The sequence below is a fragment of the Chlorocebus sabaeus genome, chromosome 26, assembly GCF_047675955.1.
Source record: "Chlorocebus sabaeus isolate Y175 chromosome 26, mChlSab1.0.hap1, whole genome shotgun sequence".
Lineage (NCBI taxonomy): Eukaryota > Metazoa > Chordata > Mammalia > Primates > Cercopithecidae > Chlorocebus > Chlorocebus sabaeus.
In genome coordinates this window covers 46,450,415-46,467,131 of record NC_132929.1, presented here as the reverse complement: position 1 = coordinate 46,467,131, position 16,717 = coordinate 46,450,415, and the positions used below count along the sequence as shown (strand labels likewise).

Genomic DNA, 16,717 nt, shown 5'->3' with positions numbered 1-16,717 from the left:
AGTCCTTAATGTAATTCCAATTCATGTTTTCTAAAACAGGTTTTTAACCCAATTCCAAGCACAGGGTTATTTTACTCTATTTATTCTGTTTCATTTCAGAGAGAAAAGCTGAAGTCCCTTTTGGCAGCTAAAGAAAAGCAACATGAAGAAAGCTTAAGGACTATTGAGGCTCTGAAAAATAGGTTTAAATATTTTGAGGTATAGAAAGGTTAAATTATTTCCTATAACTCATAATGGGTAATGGTAAGGGGCTTGGCAGCAGACTTGAATTTGAATTATAAATCTCTTATTTATAGTGTGACCTTGGGCTGCTTATTTAAAGTCTTCGAACCTGTTGCCTTTTTGGCAAAACTGGGGTGATTGTCTCTTTCTCCACATAGTTATAAAGGTTAAGATCATTTAAATTGACTAGCATGTAATCGACATTTAGTGTCATTCTAGTTTCTCTTCATTGTCCATCCTTACCTTTTTAAAACATCATATTTCTACCTGTAAATTTGCAGTGAGTATAATGATAATAAAAAGCATTCATAAAAATGAACAGTGATATGTCCAGGATTGTCTCAGAAAGGAGTCATCACTGGGCATCACTGAAGGTGGCTGATTCAGCATGAATCTTTTATCTTTGTTGGTGAATGCAGCCCCAAAGTACACTAAAAAAGTGTCTTAGTCCATTTGTGCTGCTCTAACAAAATACAGAAAATTTGTAAAGAACAAATTAATTTCTCACAGTTCTGGAGGCTGGAAAGTCCAAGATCAAGGATCTGGCGTTCATGTCTGGTGAGGGCCTTTTGCTGCATCTTCTCCTGGCAGAAGGCAAAAGGGCAAAAAGGGGCCTAAGTGAAGCCCTCATGACTTGATCAGTTTCCAAAAGGCCCTACCTCGTAATACCACCACAGTGGGAATTAAGTTTCAACACATCTTGGCAGACATTCAGAGCATAGCAAAAATAATATTTTTCTTTAAAAATAAAGAACTATGTGTGCATTATGAAAAATAATATAAAACATGTATGAATCTCACAGACAATGTTGCAAGAGAGAAATCAGACATGAAGAGTACATACTGAATGATTCTATTTTTATGAGGTTCAAAAGCAGATACAACTAATCTATGATGTTAGAGATTAGAATAGAGGCCACCCTTTGGTTGGGGTTACGAGTAAGGTGTGTGAAGAAACTTTTGGGGTCCTGGAAATATTTTATATCTTAATCTGGGTTGTGTATAATTACAAAAGGTATGCATATGCAAAAATTCATTGTATTATACACATTTAATATGTGTACATATTTATGTGACTGAATTTTCAAGATTATTCAGAAACACCATTTTATAAACCAAAAAATGATCTAGCTATAGTGGCTTCTGTCTTCACATTTGAAGACTCTTTTTTAGGTTAATTGTGAAACTGATGATTGCTAATATTTTAATAGCACTGACCAATGTACTTTGCATTCTTGACGTGCATGAAAAAAGAACTCTATGTGATAAGTTTTATTATTACCTGACTTCACAGATAAGGAGGTTGAGGCGCAGAGAGGTTTACCCATGAGGGGTTTCACAAATAGTAAGTGACAGAGTCAGGATTTGAATTCAAGCATTTGACTCCTTTGTGCTTTTAACTACAATGCTAGTTTTACACTTAGAATTACTTGAATGAGAAAATTTAGGAGTATATACAGGGCCTTTTAAGTATTAATCAAAGTTTGGCACCTATAACTTGGGTATTATTTATGTATATATTTCTTCTAGGAGCTAGCTTTTCTGCATGTCTCAAGTGTAAGATGTAGGCCAGGCGCAGCATCTCACACCTGTAATCCCAGCACTTTTGGGAGGCCACGGTGGGTGGGTCACTTAAGGTCAGGAGTTTGAAACCAGCCTGGTCAACATGGAGAAACTCCATCTTTACTAAAAATACAAAAATTAGCAGGGCGTGGTGGCACATTCCTGTAATACCAGCTACCCAGAAGGCTGAAGCAGGAGAATCGCTTGAATCCGGGAGGCAGAGGCTGCAATGAGTGAGATCACGCCACTGCACTCCAGCCTGGGTGACAGAGTGAGACTCTGTCTCAAGGGGAAGAAAACAAAGGTGTTTTTCTGTAGCTTTAGACACACTGTCTGTCTTAATTGTCAAGTCTATAACTTACCGTAGTCATAAAAGTAACTTATTTTTCTTATAAAAATACATATTTACTTCAGAAAAATAAGAAAATATATTTAAACTGAAAGCATATGCAAAAGACACCTATAATCTTAACTCTGCTAGCACCTGACTGAAATCCTTTCAGACACCTGCACATAATTTGCGTGTTATATACTCATTCAACAGGTGGGATCATATTGTACATCTTGTTTTGTAACTGTTCCCATTCAGTATGATGGGGACATTTTCCTCAGTCACTACATACTCATTGTGATGAATATTTATGCTAGCAATGATTTTTTACTTTCAAACAGAAAATTACAGGTCCCACTTTATACATGACCTAGTATTTATAACAGCAACCATTAAAAACTACTAAGAATTTGCCTGGACATGGTATCTCAGCCTGTAATCCCAACACTTTGGGAGGCTAAGGTAAGTGGATCACTTGAGCTCAGGTGTTCGAGACCAGCCTGGGCAACATGGTGAAATCCTGTCTCTACTAAAAACACAAAAATGAGCTGGGCGAGGTGGTGCATGCCTGTAATCCCAGCTACTTGGGTGGCTGAGGAAGGAGAATCACTGGAACCCAGGAGGTGGAGGCTGCAGTGAGCTGAGATGGTGCCTCTGCACTCCAGCTTGGGCAGCTTGTTTTGAGACCCTGTCTCAAAACAAACAAACAAAGCAACAACAAACTACTAAGAATTCATCACTTACTACAAACATTGAATATCTACTGCTGTATTATCTCACATGCTTAAAAAACCTTAACTGTTAAAAGAATTACTGGTATGAGTTATGTATAATAACTTAACATGTAGCTATTTCCCTTGTGTGTATAAAAATATGGAGAAAATGGATAGTTTAGAATGAGACTGATTTTATGTTACAACTTTTATGTTTGTTTTCATTTGAGTAATAAAGGTAATAAGACCAAATTAAGTTTTTTGAACTCCTTATGTGCATAGCACCCCCTTATGCATGTATGAGGCCATTTAGGAGTTATTGTAAACTTTAGTATTAAATATTCCATAGAACAAAGAGCTTAACTAAGCCTATAGGTATTTTTTCATACCGTGGGGGCACTAATGATTAAAGGAGGTGGCATTAATGTAGTCATGGAATTGTGGACTGTTTTATCATGGTCGACTACTTCAGAGTTTGGTATGTAGCTATTAGGACTGATACACCTAAATACACAAATATGAACTGTATCTGCCTGTCCTTACTCTTCATTTCACTCTGGGGTTTTTGTTTTGTTTTGTTTTTGAGACAGGGTCTCACTGTCTTACCCAGGCTGGAGTGCAGTGGTGTGATCACCACTCACTGTAGCCTTGACCTCCCCGGGCTCAGGTGATGCTTCCACCTCAGCCTCCTGAGTAACTTGGGTTACCCTGCCCAGCTAATGTTTCTGTGTGTGTTATTGATTGATTGATTGATTGAAGTTTCACTCTTGTTGCCCAGGCTGGAGTGCAATGGCACTATCTCGGCTCACTGCAACCTCCGCCTCCCAGATTCAAGCAGTTCTCCTGGCTCAGCTTCCCTAGTAGCTGGGATTACAGGTGCCCACCACCACGTCCAGCTAATTTTTTGTATTTTTATTAGAGACAGGGTTTCACTATGTTGGCCAGGCTGGTCTTGAGCTCCTGACCTCAGGCAATCCACTCGCCTCAGCCTCCTGAAGTGCTGGGATTACAGGAATGAACCACCGTGCCTGGCTCGTTTTTGTATTTTTTTGTAGAGATGGGGTCTTGCCACGTTGCCTAGGCTGGTCTCAAACTCCTGGGCTCAAGTGATCTACCTGTCTCAGCCTTCCAAAGTGCTGGGATTACAGGTGTAAGCCACTGCACCTGGCGTATTCTTACTCTTGAAGTGTAACATTTTAATTTATATATTAGATTCTTTGTATTGGGCTTACTTGGGAAAAGGAGCAACCCAGTATATTTTGATTCACTGTATCTGGAGTTTCTCTATTATTTCCTAACTAATGGATTGATGGATTTATTACTATGTGTAGGTCTCTGCCTCAGTTTCATTTCCTGCTCTCTGTCTCATTTTACTTTCCAAGTACTTGGTATTTTATAAACTCTGGAAGAAGAGGTTATGTCGATATTTCATAGTCAATGAGGTAGGGTTTCTGCTTCCTACAATGGTAAAGTAAAATGAGTTATTGACATGAATGTGGCCACTTCCTTCCTTTTGAGGTAAAGCAGTAGCAAACAGTAGTTTTTGAAAGTTGTTTTCAGTTCATTTAGGGCTTACTTTTTTTTTTCTTTTGAGCAATGAAGTTTTTCCTTAAAACGCTTGACTGCTTTTTTTAAAATGCTTAGTGAAGTACTTTATTCCCACCTGATCTCTCTAAGTGTTGCTAGTGTTTCTTTTTGTGGGTTTGAGTAGAATAATGCTCTGGAGAAACAGGAATGTCAAAAATGTAGTTTTAATGACTACATCATTTAGAGCTAAAACAGATACAGAATTTAACAAAATGAGGCAGCATTCACCCTAAAATGTTTTATGCTTCTGATTTCAGAGTGATCATTTAGGATCAGGAAGTCATTTCAGTAACCGTAAGTATAAAAGTATGGATTATCATTACAGTTCACCTAGTTCAAGCAAAGAAGAATGTTTATTCTTACTTGTTTAACTATACAGAAATAACTGTACAAGATATTCCTGCTGCTAAACTTCATCAACACATGTAACTAAGAAGACGTTAAGATGACTATTGTAACTTCTAACATATTCTGATAATTGCTGAAGCTCTGATTCTCCTTAGCTACCTGTATTTTAAAATTGTATATTGTATGAATTACCAAATTTGCCTTGTTGATTAGTAGATATAGACATTCGTCTTGTGATATTTAGGCTTCATTTTTTTATGGGAAGAACATAAACACAGTTTTCTAATTTGGAGAAATCAGTCTCAATGCAAGTAGGCATTTTAAGATTACATGTTCCATAAACATGAATTATTTTTAGACTCTACATAATTAATCTTTTTTATTCTGCAATGTTAAACAATTTTCTTTAGAAAATCTGTTTTTGTTTGTTTCCTAGTGACTATTAAACTATCCTCTCGTACAACAGTAATATTTATGCTATAAATTTGAAAGAATATCATTTTTGTTTTGATTATAAGATACGTTTTATTATCATGTAGCCTAGTTTGACAGTCTTCGATGTTTCTGAAATCTTAGTGATTCTGCTGAGAGAGAGCGTAGAAAAAAAATAAGAAAAAAATAAAAACCAACCTAGTATCTTTTGTTCAGTAGATTGTAGGTACTTCTGTTTATAGAAATAATAAGGGAAAAAAGGGGATATTTTAGAATGAGGATACTTTTATGTTGTACCTCTTGCTTCTCTTTTATTTGAATAATAAGGGAAATAACATCAAATTAATGTTTAGCCTACTTTAATATGGATATTTAAGTTAAAATGTCATTTATATGGATTTATTTAGGAAAAGAAGATATGCTTCTTAAACAAGGTCAGATGTATATGGCAGACTCACAGGTAATATCCGTTTTTTTTTTAATTTTAAAAAACATTTAAAGAAAATTTCTGTGCCTTTATAAAGAGGAGAAAGTAGCATTGTAATAGAGTGAGGTTTTCATTATCAAAGACAGGTTGGTCCTGCTTTCTTGAGTTTAATAAAAACAGATATTGCTGTTTCTGGTGCCCTCTAGAGTGTTTTTGATGATAGTGGTTATAATAAGAGATTTGAATTGCAGTTTCATTGCATTTGATGCTAAGTTTCTGTTCATTAACAGTGGTCAGTTAACTCTTCATATTTGCCCATATAAAGGGGAGGACAGATATGAATAATTCAGAGTTAATTTTTTTTTTTCCTCTTGATCCAGGGGAAAGGCAGTTCAGATTTAACTAACAGTAAATCTGTAGGGATCTGCAGCAAGCTCTATCCTTGCCTCCTCAGTGGAAAGGATTCGGCTGAGGGGCAGAAGTAGGTTCAAGGCAGAGGGAGAGACCAAGGGAAGTTTTAGGGCAGGAGCGAGTTTATTAAAAAGTGTTAGAGCAGGAACAAAAGGAAGCAAAGTACACTTGGAAGAAGGCCAAGTGGGTGGCTTGAGAGATCCCAGTGCTCTTGTTCAGCCCTTGGCTTGGGATTTTTATACACTGGCTTGGTTTTGGGTTTGCATTTCTCCTCCCTTGATTCTTCTTTTGGGGGCAGGCTGTCTGCATGCGTAGTGGCCTGTCAGCACTTAGGAGGGTCCACACATGTAGTGCCTTTACTAAGGTTGTGCACATGCTCTCTAGAGGCTGTTTTCCTTTACCAGTCAAATGCCCCTGGAAGAAGGTCATACATCCACCATTTTGCCTCTTAGTGTGCATGCTTGAGCCTGCTCACCCAGCTCCGGAGATCTTATCAGGAAGCGGCTGTCATCAGCTCCAGGTGTTTTCTATCTATTGGGAGACTCTTTCCCGGGTGCTGGCCGTGACCAATCATTCTCTTGACAACTCTGATAACTAGCTGGGTTTATTTTGGTGGTATTTTTATAATTTAGAGAATATTCTGTTGTTTTAACAGTGAAAGTACACAGAAGTCAAAAATCTTATTAGAAGTTAAATCTATAATTCTGTGAAATCATCTGCACATTTAAAATGACAATACTTGTTTTTATTCAAGGTTATGATGGTTTGCTTCAGAATTTGAAGTTCTAAGCACATTATGTGCCATAAAACATATAAATAATAAATACATTTTGATAAAGTTGTGTTATTCATGTGTGGGTAGGTGTTATGAAAGGGGAAAGAAAGACAAAATAGCACCCAGTAGCCATGACCGTTTTCCCTTGTTCTGCCAGAAATAGACTTATGTGAACAGAGGTCTGAAAATGTTGTGAATGTATTAAGGAAATCATATCCAGAACTGTTTTCTTACTACAAAAATCAGCATTGTGTTTTTTTTCCATCTTACTACCTAGTCTGATAACACTTTGACTCCTGATGATGTGCAAACTTTCTCTAAGTTTGGCAAATAAGTATAGTAAATGTCTCATTTAGACTTTTGTGATTGATGTCTTTTTGTTTTTTTCTTTTCAGTGTACTTCCCCAGGTATACCAGCCCATATGCAAAGCAGATCTATGTTAAGACCTCTGGAGCTATCTTTACCCAGTCAAACATCATACTCCGAAAATGAAATTTTAAAGAAAGAGTTAGAAGCAATGCGAACTTTCTGTGAGTCAGCAAAACAAGACCGACTGAAGCTCCAAAATGAACTGGCACACAAAGTGGCAGAATGCAAAGCTTTAGCATTAGAATGTGAAAGAGTCAAGGAGGATTCAGATGAACAGATAAAGCAATTAGAAGATGCATTAGAAGATGTGCAGAAGAGGATGTATGAGTCAGAAGGTAAAGTTAAACAAATGCAGACCCATTTTCTTGCCCTTAAAGAACACTTAACAAGTGAAGCAGCCTCAGGGAATCACAGACTAACCGAGGAACTGAAGGATCAGTTGAAAGACATGAAAGCAAAATATGAAGGTGCTTCAGCAGAAGTGGGGAAATTAAGAAACCAAATCAAACAAAATGAGATGATAGTGGAAGAGTTTAAGAGGGATGAAGGCAAGCTGATAGAAGAAAATAAGCGATTACAGAAGGAACTTAGTATGTGTGAAATGGAGCGAGAGAAGAAAGGAAGAAAGGTCAAAGAGATGGAAGGCCAGGCAAAAGAATTGTTAGCAAAGTTGGCCCTTTCCATTCCAGCCGAAAAATTTGAAAACATGAAGAGCTCATTATCAAATGAAGTGAATGAGAAAGCAAAAAAATTAGTAGAAATGGAAAGAGAACATGAAAAATCCCTTAGTGAAATTAGACAGTTAAAGAGAGAACTTGAGAATGTTAAGGCCAGGCTTGCTCAGCACATCAAACTAGAGGAACATGAACAGGTTAAGAGCAGATTAGAACAGAAATCAGGAGAACTTGGGAAGAAGATCACTGAGTTAACATTGAAAAATCAGACACTACAAAAGGAAATTGAAAAGGTTTATCTGGATAATAAGCTCCTCAAGGAGCAAGCACATACCTTAACAATTGAAATGAAAAATCATTATGTTCCTTTAAAAGTAAGTGAAGACATGAAAAAGTCACATGATGCAATTATTGATGATCTTAATAGAAAGCTTTTAGATGTAACACAAAAATATACAGAAAAGAAGCTGGAAATGGAGAAATTGCTACTGGAAAATGACAGCTTAAGTAAGGATGTGAACCGCCTAGAAACTGTGTTTGTACCTCCTGAGAAACATGAAAAAGAGGTAACAGCTCTGAAATCCAATATTGTTGAACTTAAGAAACAATTGTCTGAACTTAAGAAAAAATGTGGTGAAGACCAGGAGAAAATACACGCTCTCACATCTGAAAACAGTAACTTGAAGAAGATGATGAGTAATGAGTATGTGCCAGTTAAAACCCATGAAGAGATTAAAATGACACTGAATAACACATTAGCTAAAACTAACAAAGAATTATTAGATGTGAAGAAAAAATTTGAAGATATAAATCAGGAATTTGTAAAAATAAAAGATAAGAATGAAATATTAAAAAGAAACCTGGAAAACACTCAGAACCAAATAAAAGCTGAGTACATCAGCCTGGCAGAGCACGAGGCAAAGATGAGCTCGCTAAGTCAGAGCATGAGAAAGGTGCAGGATAGTAATGCTGAAATACTGGCCAACTACAGAAAAGGCCAAGAAGAGATTGTGACACTGCATGCCGAAATTAAAGCCCAGAAGAAGGAGCTCGACACAATACAGGAATGCATTAAGGTAAAATACGCCCCAATTGTCAACTTTGAGGAGTGCGAGAGAAAATTTAAAGCAACAGAGAAAGAACTAAAAGACCAGTTATCAGAGCAGACACAGAAGTATAGTGTCAGTGAAGAAGAAGTCAAGAAAAACAAGCAAGAGAATGATAGGTTAAAGAAGGAGATTTTTACCCTTCAGAAAGATTTGAGGGATAAGACAGTTCTCATTGAGAAGTCTCATGAAATGGAAAGAGCATTAAACAGAAAAACAGACGAGCTAAACAAACAGTTAAAAGACTTGTCACAGAAATATGCAGAAATAAAGAATGTGAAAGAGAAGCTAGTAGAAGAAAATGCCAGACAGACCTCTGAGATACTTGCAGTGCAAAATCTTTTGCAAAAACAACATGTTCCATTGGAACAGGTTGAGGCTCTGAAAAAATCTCTTAATGGCACAATTGAAAATCTAAAGGAAGAATTGAAGAATATGCAAAGGTGTTACGAGAAAGAGCAGCAGACAGTGACTAAACTGCATCAGTTGCTGGAGAATCAAAAGAACTCTTCTGTACCCCTGGCAGAGCATTTGCAGATTAAAGAAGCATTTGAGAAAGAAGTTGGAATCATAAAAGCTAGCTTGAGAGAAAAGGAAGAAGAAAGCCAAAACAAAATGGAAGAAGTCTCCAAACTTCAGTCTGAGGTTCAGAATACTAAACAAGCATTAAAAAAATTAGAGACTAGAGAAGTAGTTGATTTGTCTAAATATAAAGCAACAAAAAGTGATTTGGAGACACAGATTTCCAGCTTAAATGAAAAATTGGCCAGTCTGAATAGAAAGTATGAGGAAGTATGTGAGGAAGTTTTACATGCCAAGAAGAAGGAAATATCTGCAAAAGATGAGAAGGAATTACTGCATTTCAGCATTGAGCAAGAAATCAAGGATCAGAAGGAACGATGTGATAAGTCCTTAACAACAATCACAGAGTTGCAAAGAAGAATACAAGAATCTGCTAAACAAATAGAAGCAAAAGATAATAAGGTAGGTACAAAGTAGTCCGCATGACTATGTGTTGGAAACCCAGAGCAGCACTCTTTACCACAGAATCTCACAGGAAAGTAGACACAGGTAGTAACAAAGTGACCATTAGACACACCCTTTCCAGTTTGGCAACTTGTGTGCAAAAATTCCGAATTGAAAAAAAGTGAAGTAATGCAAACAAAAATCAAAAGCATTTTTCCTTCTGTTTGTTTAGCTGTTCTAGCCAAGAATGAGGAATGATGGGGAGACTTAAGGCTCACTTGTCTCACAGATGAAGAGTCAAAAGCCAGTGGGTTTGTGGCATGTGAAAGGTGGGGAAGAGGGTGGTGGGGAAGCTCTCATTCTGGGCTGCAAGAAACCAAGAACACTGGGGAGCATCCAGAGTTGATCTTGGCACTCACCCGTAGTAGTAAACTGAGCCCTCCAATTCATTTTATGTTCTGTTGCTCATGTCTTTCTACAGACTAGTTCCCTCACCCAGAATGTCCTTTCCCTCCTTTCTACTGAGTTGAATCCTATACATTCATTAACATGTTATCCTCCTTAAGCCCTCACTGTCCAATCTAGTCTATGGTAAACAGTTCCTCCTCTAAGATACATGTTTTTTTGTGGCTTTGCCATCCCTTTAAAACATGTATATTACCTTGTTAGAATTATGTAGTTGATCTGCCCAGTTTTTATGAGCAGGGTTTATAACTTAACTTTCCATCTTATCTTTAATTCTCATGGTACAATTTACAGACAGGTACTCAACAATATTTTTGCCACTAGTATTTATAAAGTTTTTACTATGGAGATGACATATAAAGACTGACTGCAGTTTTATCCATTCAACATGTAATGATTAATTGCCTTCTACATATCATGTGCTGGGGATACAGTGCAGTAAACACAGACACAGACTGCCCTCCCCATTGGAAAGTATTTGTACATACTATCCTCTGGCCCACCATCTCTGTGATTGAGAATTTAAATGCTCTAAGCTTGTTCAGAAGGTAGCTATGAATATATATAGTAATATATATTACTATATAAATATACTTATAAATTTAAATATATTATTATACTTAAGTATAAGTAAATATACTTATAAATTGTAAGAGCTAATTATTAATATCTACTTGTTGCCATTTATTGAGCATGTGCATATAATTGCATTTGATTTTCTTTGTTTTTTTGTCTATTATTATTTTTCAATAAAAAATGTTGCAGGGGAGGAGATGGAGTCTTGCTATATTGCCCAGGCTGGTCTTGAATTCCTGAGTTTAAACAATCTTCCTGCCTTAGCCTCCCAAAGTGTTAGGATTATAGGTGTGAGCCACTGTGCCCAACCTGATTTTTTTAACTCTGAAAGATTGTCCACCTTTCATCAATGTGGCATCTAAGGCTCAGCAAAGTAAAGGAAATTAGTCAAGCTCATACAAGTCAACTCTGTCTGAATTTAAAGCAGGGGGGAAAATGCTTTGTTTCTAGGCACTTCCTATAAACAGCCTCCTTGTTTTTTTTTCTTCTCGACAACAAAGTAGTCTTAAATAATACAACTCTTGAAAGGAAAAAGGAACATATGTTAGACTTACATGGGCCACACCCTTTTACTTTTCACACTTTGTTGCTGGGAATCTCCCTTCCCTTCCTGTGTTCCATATGTTACCTGGAAGATAGTTCATGTGCCTTCATAGATACTTATAATCTAAAAGTAAGAAGACTATGTTTATACTCACATCTTAGGATATATGTAATATTTATTGTAATCTGGTATTGCTTTTGTAAAGAATTTCTGGAGAGGGATTTAATTATAAATTACATATATGCACCATTGATAACAATCTTGGCAATATTCATACCTCAATTTTCTGGTGTATAAAGATAAAGCTTGTGTCTCCAAAAAGGAATGATTTATGTACAAAGATGTTCATTGTACATGAATAAGTGAATAATATGTTTCTCCCACAACTTTTTTTTTAAGATAACTGAACTGCTTAATGATGTGGAAAGACTAAAACAAGCACTCAATGGCCTTTCCCAACTCACCTACACAAGTGGGAACCCTACCAAGAGGCAGAGCCAGCTGATTGACACTCTGCAGCACCAAGTGAAATCTCTGGAGCAACAGCTGGCTGTGAGTAACCAGGCACACGGGGCTTTGCGTGAATATGTGCTGGTTCCCTGTAGTTAGTTTGTAAGGCTAATTTAGAAATTAAAGTGATCTGTAGCTGTGTTTGGATCCAAGAATGTAATTGTTTTTATATACGAGAAGTTACCTATACTGGTGGTGTAATAATACTTATTTGCTGCCTACTGTACAGCAGGCACCGTATTAAACATTTTACATACTTTATCTATAAACTTTATCTTCATCACAATCTCACAAAGCAGGTTTATTCCCTCCATTTAATTCTTAAGGAAACAAAGAATAAAATGTTTGATGCCTGGGGTCATTCAGCTGGGGTATAAATGTGGAACTGGCTGACTCCAAATCCAGCATCTTTCTCATTGCAGTGTACTTTCTAAAATATTGGTCCACTAAACTAAAGGAGGTTTTAAAATAATCTTTTATCTTTGTGAATAAAGAGGCATTCCTATGGTTTTACACCTTACATAGAAGAATAAATGCCTGGATTTAGAAGCTAAAGTTGGAAGGTCTGGTCTCAGTCCTGTCACTTACAAGGAAGTGGCAAGGAACATTCCTTTTAACTCTTGGTTTTCTCATACACAAAACAATAATAACTGATTACTTGTTTGTTTACATTTTTTTTAAAGATGGAGTCTTGCTATGTTGCTTAGACTTGTCTCCAATGGGGTCTTGCTATAGGCTGATCTCCTGGGCTCAAGTCATCCTGCTGCCTCAGTTTCCTGAGTATCTGGGACTATGCTTTTAATTATGCACTAATACACACGAAATGCTAAGTAAAATGGCCCAATCACATGTAAATTGTTGTTGATGTTTCCCTATTTCGTAGAATTGTTTATTTTTTAAGAGAAGAAAGGTTTTTTGTAGTGTTTATTTTTTAACACTGTAGGCCTACAGATTAAGGATGGTAAATTGTGAATTTGGATCTTATCCAAAGAGTATAGTGTCCCTTTAGTAATTAGAAATATTTGTTTATTGTTTATTATCTTCATGACACTGTGCTAAGCAGGGATAAAGAAAGTATGCCATTCCTGTCCCCAAGGAATTCTGGGTAGTTAGGGAGGCAAAATACAGATTCGTAAAATGACAAGATGAGAGATGTCAAATATAGAATTGAGAATGCAGATTCTAAGTGATGGGAGTTTCCAGGAAGGAAAGCTTAGTGGTGTGGTGGAAGCTAGTCTTAAAGAAGGGAGTACCTGGCTTCAACTTGTAAAGTAGATGCTATTTTGGTGGGTGAAAGGAAAGTAGAGGCTCTTCCATCCAAAGAAAATAGTGTAAAAAAAGCATGGAGATGGAATACAAGTGACATGGCCAGTGGGCAGTAAAAGGCCTGCCTATAGAGTAGTCCCCCTCTTCTCCACTGAGGGTATGTTCCAAGACCCCCAGTGGATACCTGAAATCATGGATAGGACCTGCTGAACCCTGTATATGCTATAAAGCGTGAAGACAGAATACAAGTGGCATGGCCAGAGGGCACTGAAAGGCCTGCCTGTAGAGTAGTCCCCCTCTTACCAACTGAGGCTGTGTTCCAAGACCCCCAGTGGATGCCTGAAACCATGGATAGGACTTGCTGAACCCTATCTAAGCTATGTTTCCCCCCCATATATAAATACCTGTGATAAAGTTTAATTTATAAATTGGGCACAGTAAGAGATTAATAACAATAGCATAATAAAGTAGAACAATTATAACAATATGTTGTAATAAAAGTTATGTGAATGTGGTCTCTATATCTCACAATATCTTATTGTGCTATACCATGGGCAACTGAAATAGAGAAAGTGAAACCGCTGATCGCAAAACTGCCAATAAGAGGGGACTGCTGTATTTGAGAGCCAATCTTTGAAGCCAAACTGTGGAAGTCATTGAGAACCAAACTGATGAATTTGGATTCTCTCATGTATGTAAAGAAGTGTCACTCAAGGTTTTTGAGCCAAAAGTGATGTGAGGAAAGAGGTACCTTAGTCTCAGAGGCATGATAGGGAATACGGTGTGAAGATAGTAAGACAGGATAGGAAGCATTTGCAATAATCCAAACGTGAGAAGTGTCTGCAGAAGGTCATGGCACTAGATGTGAACTAAAGCAATAATTTCATGTTACTTAGGGAAAGTAGCATTACTGTCATTAGCCACACATTCATTAGAGAAGTTTCTATTGTTATGTTTTGGAATTCTGCATCTGGTAGGTCCAAGGTAGTTTGTTGTTAGAAATAGCAGGAGCACTTTAATAATAATAATAGTTTTGTAGCATGAAGCCTGAGCATTGTCCAAAGTTTGGAAATGTCAATGCTGATATTCACATCTGCCCATCTTTCCACATTTCTAGGATGCTGACAGACAGCATCAAGAAGTAATTGCAATTTATCGAACACACCTTCTTAGTGCTGCACAGGTAAAGAACTACTTCTCCTTTGGAAAGAATATTGCTTTAGAGATAATAATTTTTTTATTTTCAAATAAATTTATGTGAAAGTAATTGATGTTTAAAGTAGCTGCACCCCATGTGCTTATTTAAAAATAATTATGTTTCTTTTAATCATGGTTTGTGGATCTCCCAGAAAAATTTACAAAGCTATGTGGCAACACAACATCTTAAATTTAGTGTTGTCTCCATCTGCTTGTCACTCAGTTTATAGACAGTTTGGTAACATGTGATGGTAGCACACGTTAATGGTGTTGCTAGCTGGAGACAGTGCCTTGACATCCACACGTGGCTGTCATCTAAGAGGAGAGTGGGAATGGCTTTGAATACTGGAAAAGTACAAAAGTGACAAGCAGGGTGTTATGTGTATAGGACTGTAGTAATTAAAGACAAAATGATTTGTTAAGAGAGAATTGGTGATAATTATTTACCAAGCCTTAACTTGGCTTGGTAAAGCCAAGGAATAATTAAGGAATAATATTATGAATTCCCTTTTTTTAGGGGTGTACTGAGAAAGTTATTGTTAAAAAAAAAATACTAAGAAATGATTAACATATAAAGGATACTATACTTAATTTCCTGTAGAAACACCATGAGCAGCATCCCCAAAATTCTCAGCATAGATTTTTTTCGGGAAGAAAATGTACTAAAAGAAACAAATTTTAGAATGACAGAGATCATGGGAATTATTTGAATTTGAGGTATGTTAGGCCACACTATAAAAACAAGCCAAAAAAAAAGAATGGAAAGATTAAAAAAAAATCAATTTTAAACAGAGAACTAGATAAAATAATGAAAGATACTTTATGATATCAAGTTCTTAAAATCAATAGACCTGCCATTTCTATAGGAGATGGAGGGGAAACCAATGAAAAAGAATGAATGATATGATAGAACAAGGTATCTTAGCTACTCTTTTGAGCAAATCAGAGATAAACTAGAATTTTAAAGTTTATTGCAATTATTAGAGAAGATTATTGAGGGACAGTGAATAGGAAGTTCAAGTGGGAAAATAGTAGAAAATCTGTGTTAGAGAGGCTGAGAAACTCACTAGTATTGGCCGTGAGAGGAAGAGCTTGCTCTTAATGAAAAATACAGCAAACTAACAAGCCTTTCCACTTTGTATAATATGCACTTCCAGAATTTGAAATTATTTTCTGCTGTGTCCTAATAAAACATAACAAAAGCAATTGGCATCAGAAATAGTCTTGCCTTCTGGCATCATAAAGTTAACTAAGAAATTCAGTTCAGTCAACTATGGCTAATGTTTGAAATGTAAACATCCTGCTGTTATAGAAACAGATTTTGAAAGCAAAACTTTTCATATTAATAGGAAGTGTTGTGCTGAAACCTATTCAGGTACTCCAGGAAAAAAAACGTACATGTGTGTTGGGAGGGGATGCGGTATTGTAATAGGCCCACCATATTGAGCTGCATTTAATCAACTCATGCCATCATTTTAAGTTTAAAGTATGTTTTAAAAATATAAATGGTGAACATGCATGTAAAAAAGATAACTTGGTTTCATCAGTAATGGGGGAGATGCAAATGAATAAGAACATATTGGAACTGGAAATATTACACAAGATTATAGTCTGTCGTGTTAGCCAGAGTGTATTGGAAACGGGCATTTTTACTCCATTGATGGTAGTACAGATTGTTATAATCTCTATAGAGGGAAATCTTGTAGTACTTAACAGAATTAAAAATTGAGACTGCTTTTTGACCCAGCAATTTCTTCTCTAGTAATCTTTCCATTAAGATTGGAAATACCTTAAATGTCCATCATTAGGGGAATGGGTAAAGAAATGTAATATATCCATGCAGTGGATATTATACAATAACTTAAAATAATTGGGTAGCTCAAGGGAAAGATTTTTATGACACTACATAAAAAAGCAAGTTATAAAATAATATATATGAACCTATTTATGTAAAAACATAAATATGGGTTTTTAAAATCAATTACTTAAATTTTAAATTTTTTTAGGAGATAGAGCCTTGCTCTGTCATCCAGGGTGGAGTGCAGTGGCACAGTCATAACTCATACAGCCTCAACTCCTGGGCTCAAGTGATCATCCTCCCTCAACCTCCCAAGTAGCTGGGACTACAGGCGCATGCCACCACACCTAGCTAAATTTTTTTTTTTTTTTTTTTTTTTAAGTTTTTGAGATGGAGTCTCACTGTATTGTCTCGGCTGGTCTTAAACTCCTGGCCT

The 16,717-nt window shown here is 36.5% G+C and overlaps 1 protein-coding gene across 4 annotated transcripts in view; it reads left to right on the top strand.

The window, feature by feature from the left end:
* UACA (uveal autoantigen with coiled-coil domains and ankyrin repeats) overlaps positions 1-16,717 on the top strand; it is a 99,639-nt gene that overhangs the window by 81,984 nt on the left and 938 nt on the right. For all 4 annotated transcript variants that reach the window (XM_008016059.3, XM_038010103.2, XM_008016061.3 and 1 more), the window contains 6 exons: positions 100-198; positions 4,674-4,710; positions 5,604-5,656; positions 7,205-9,943; positions 11,910-12,062; positions 14,404-14,469. In XM_008016059.3, the coding sequence (XP_008014250.3) occupies positions 100-198; positions 4,674-4,710; positions 5,604-5,656; positions 7,205-9,943; positions 11,910-12,062; positions 14,404-14,469 (3,147 nt within the window). The remainder of the gene's footprint in view (positions 1-99; positions 199-4,673; positions 4,711-5,603; positions 5,657-7,204; positions 9,944-11,909; positions 12,063-14,403; positions 14,470-16,717) is intronic.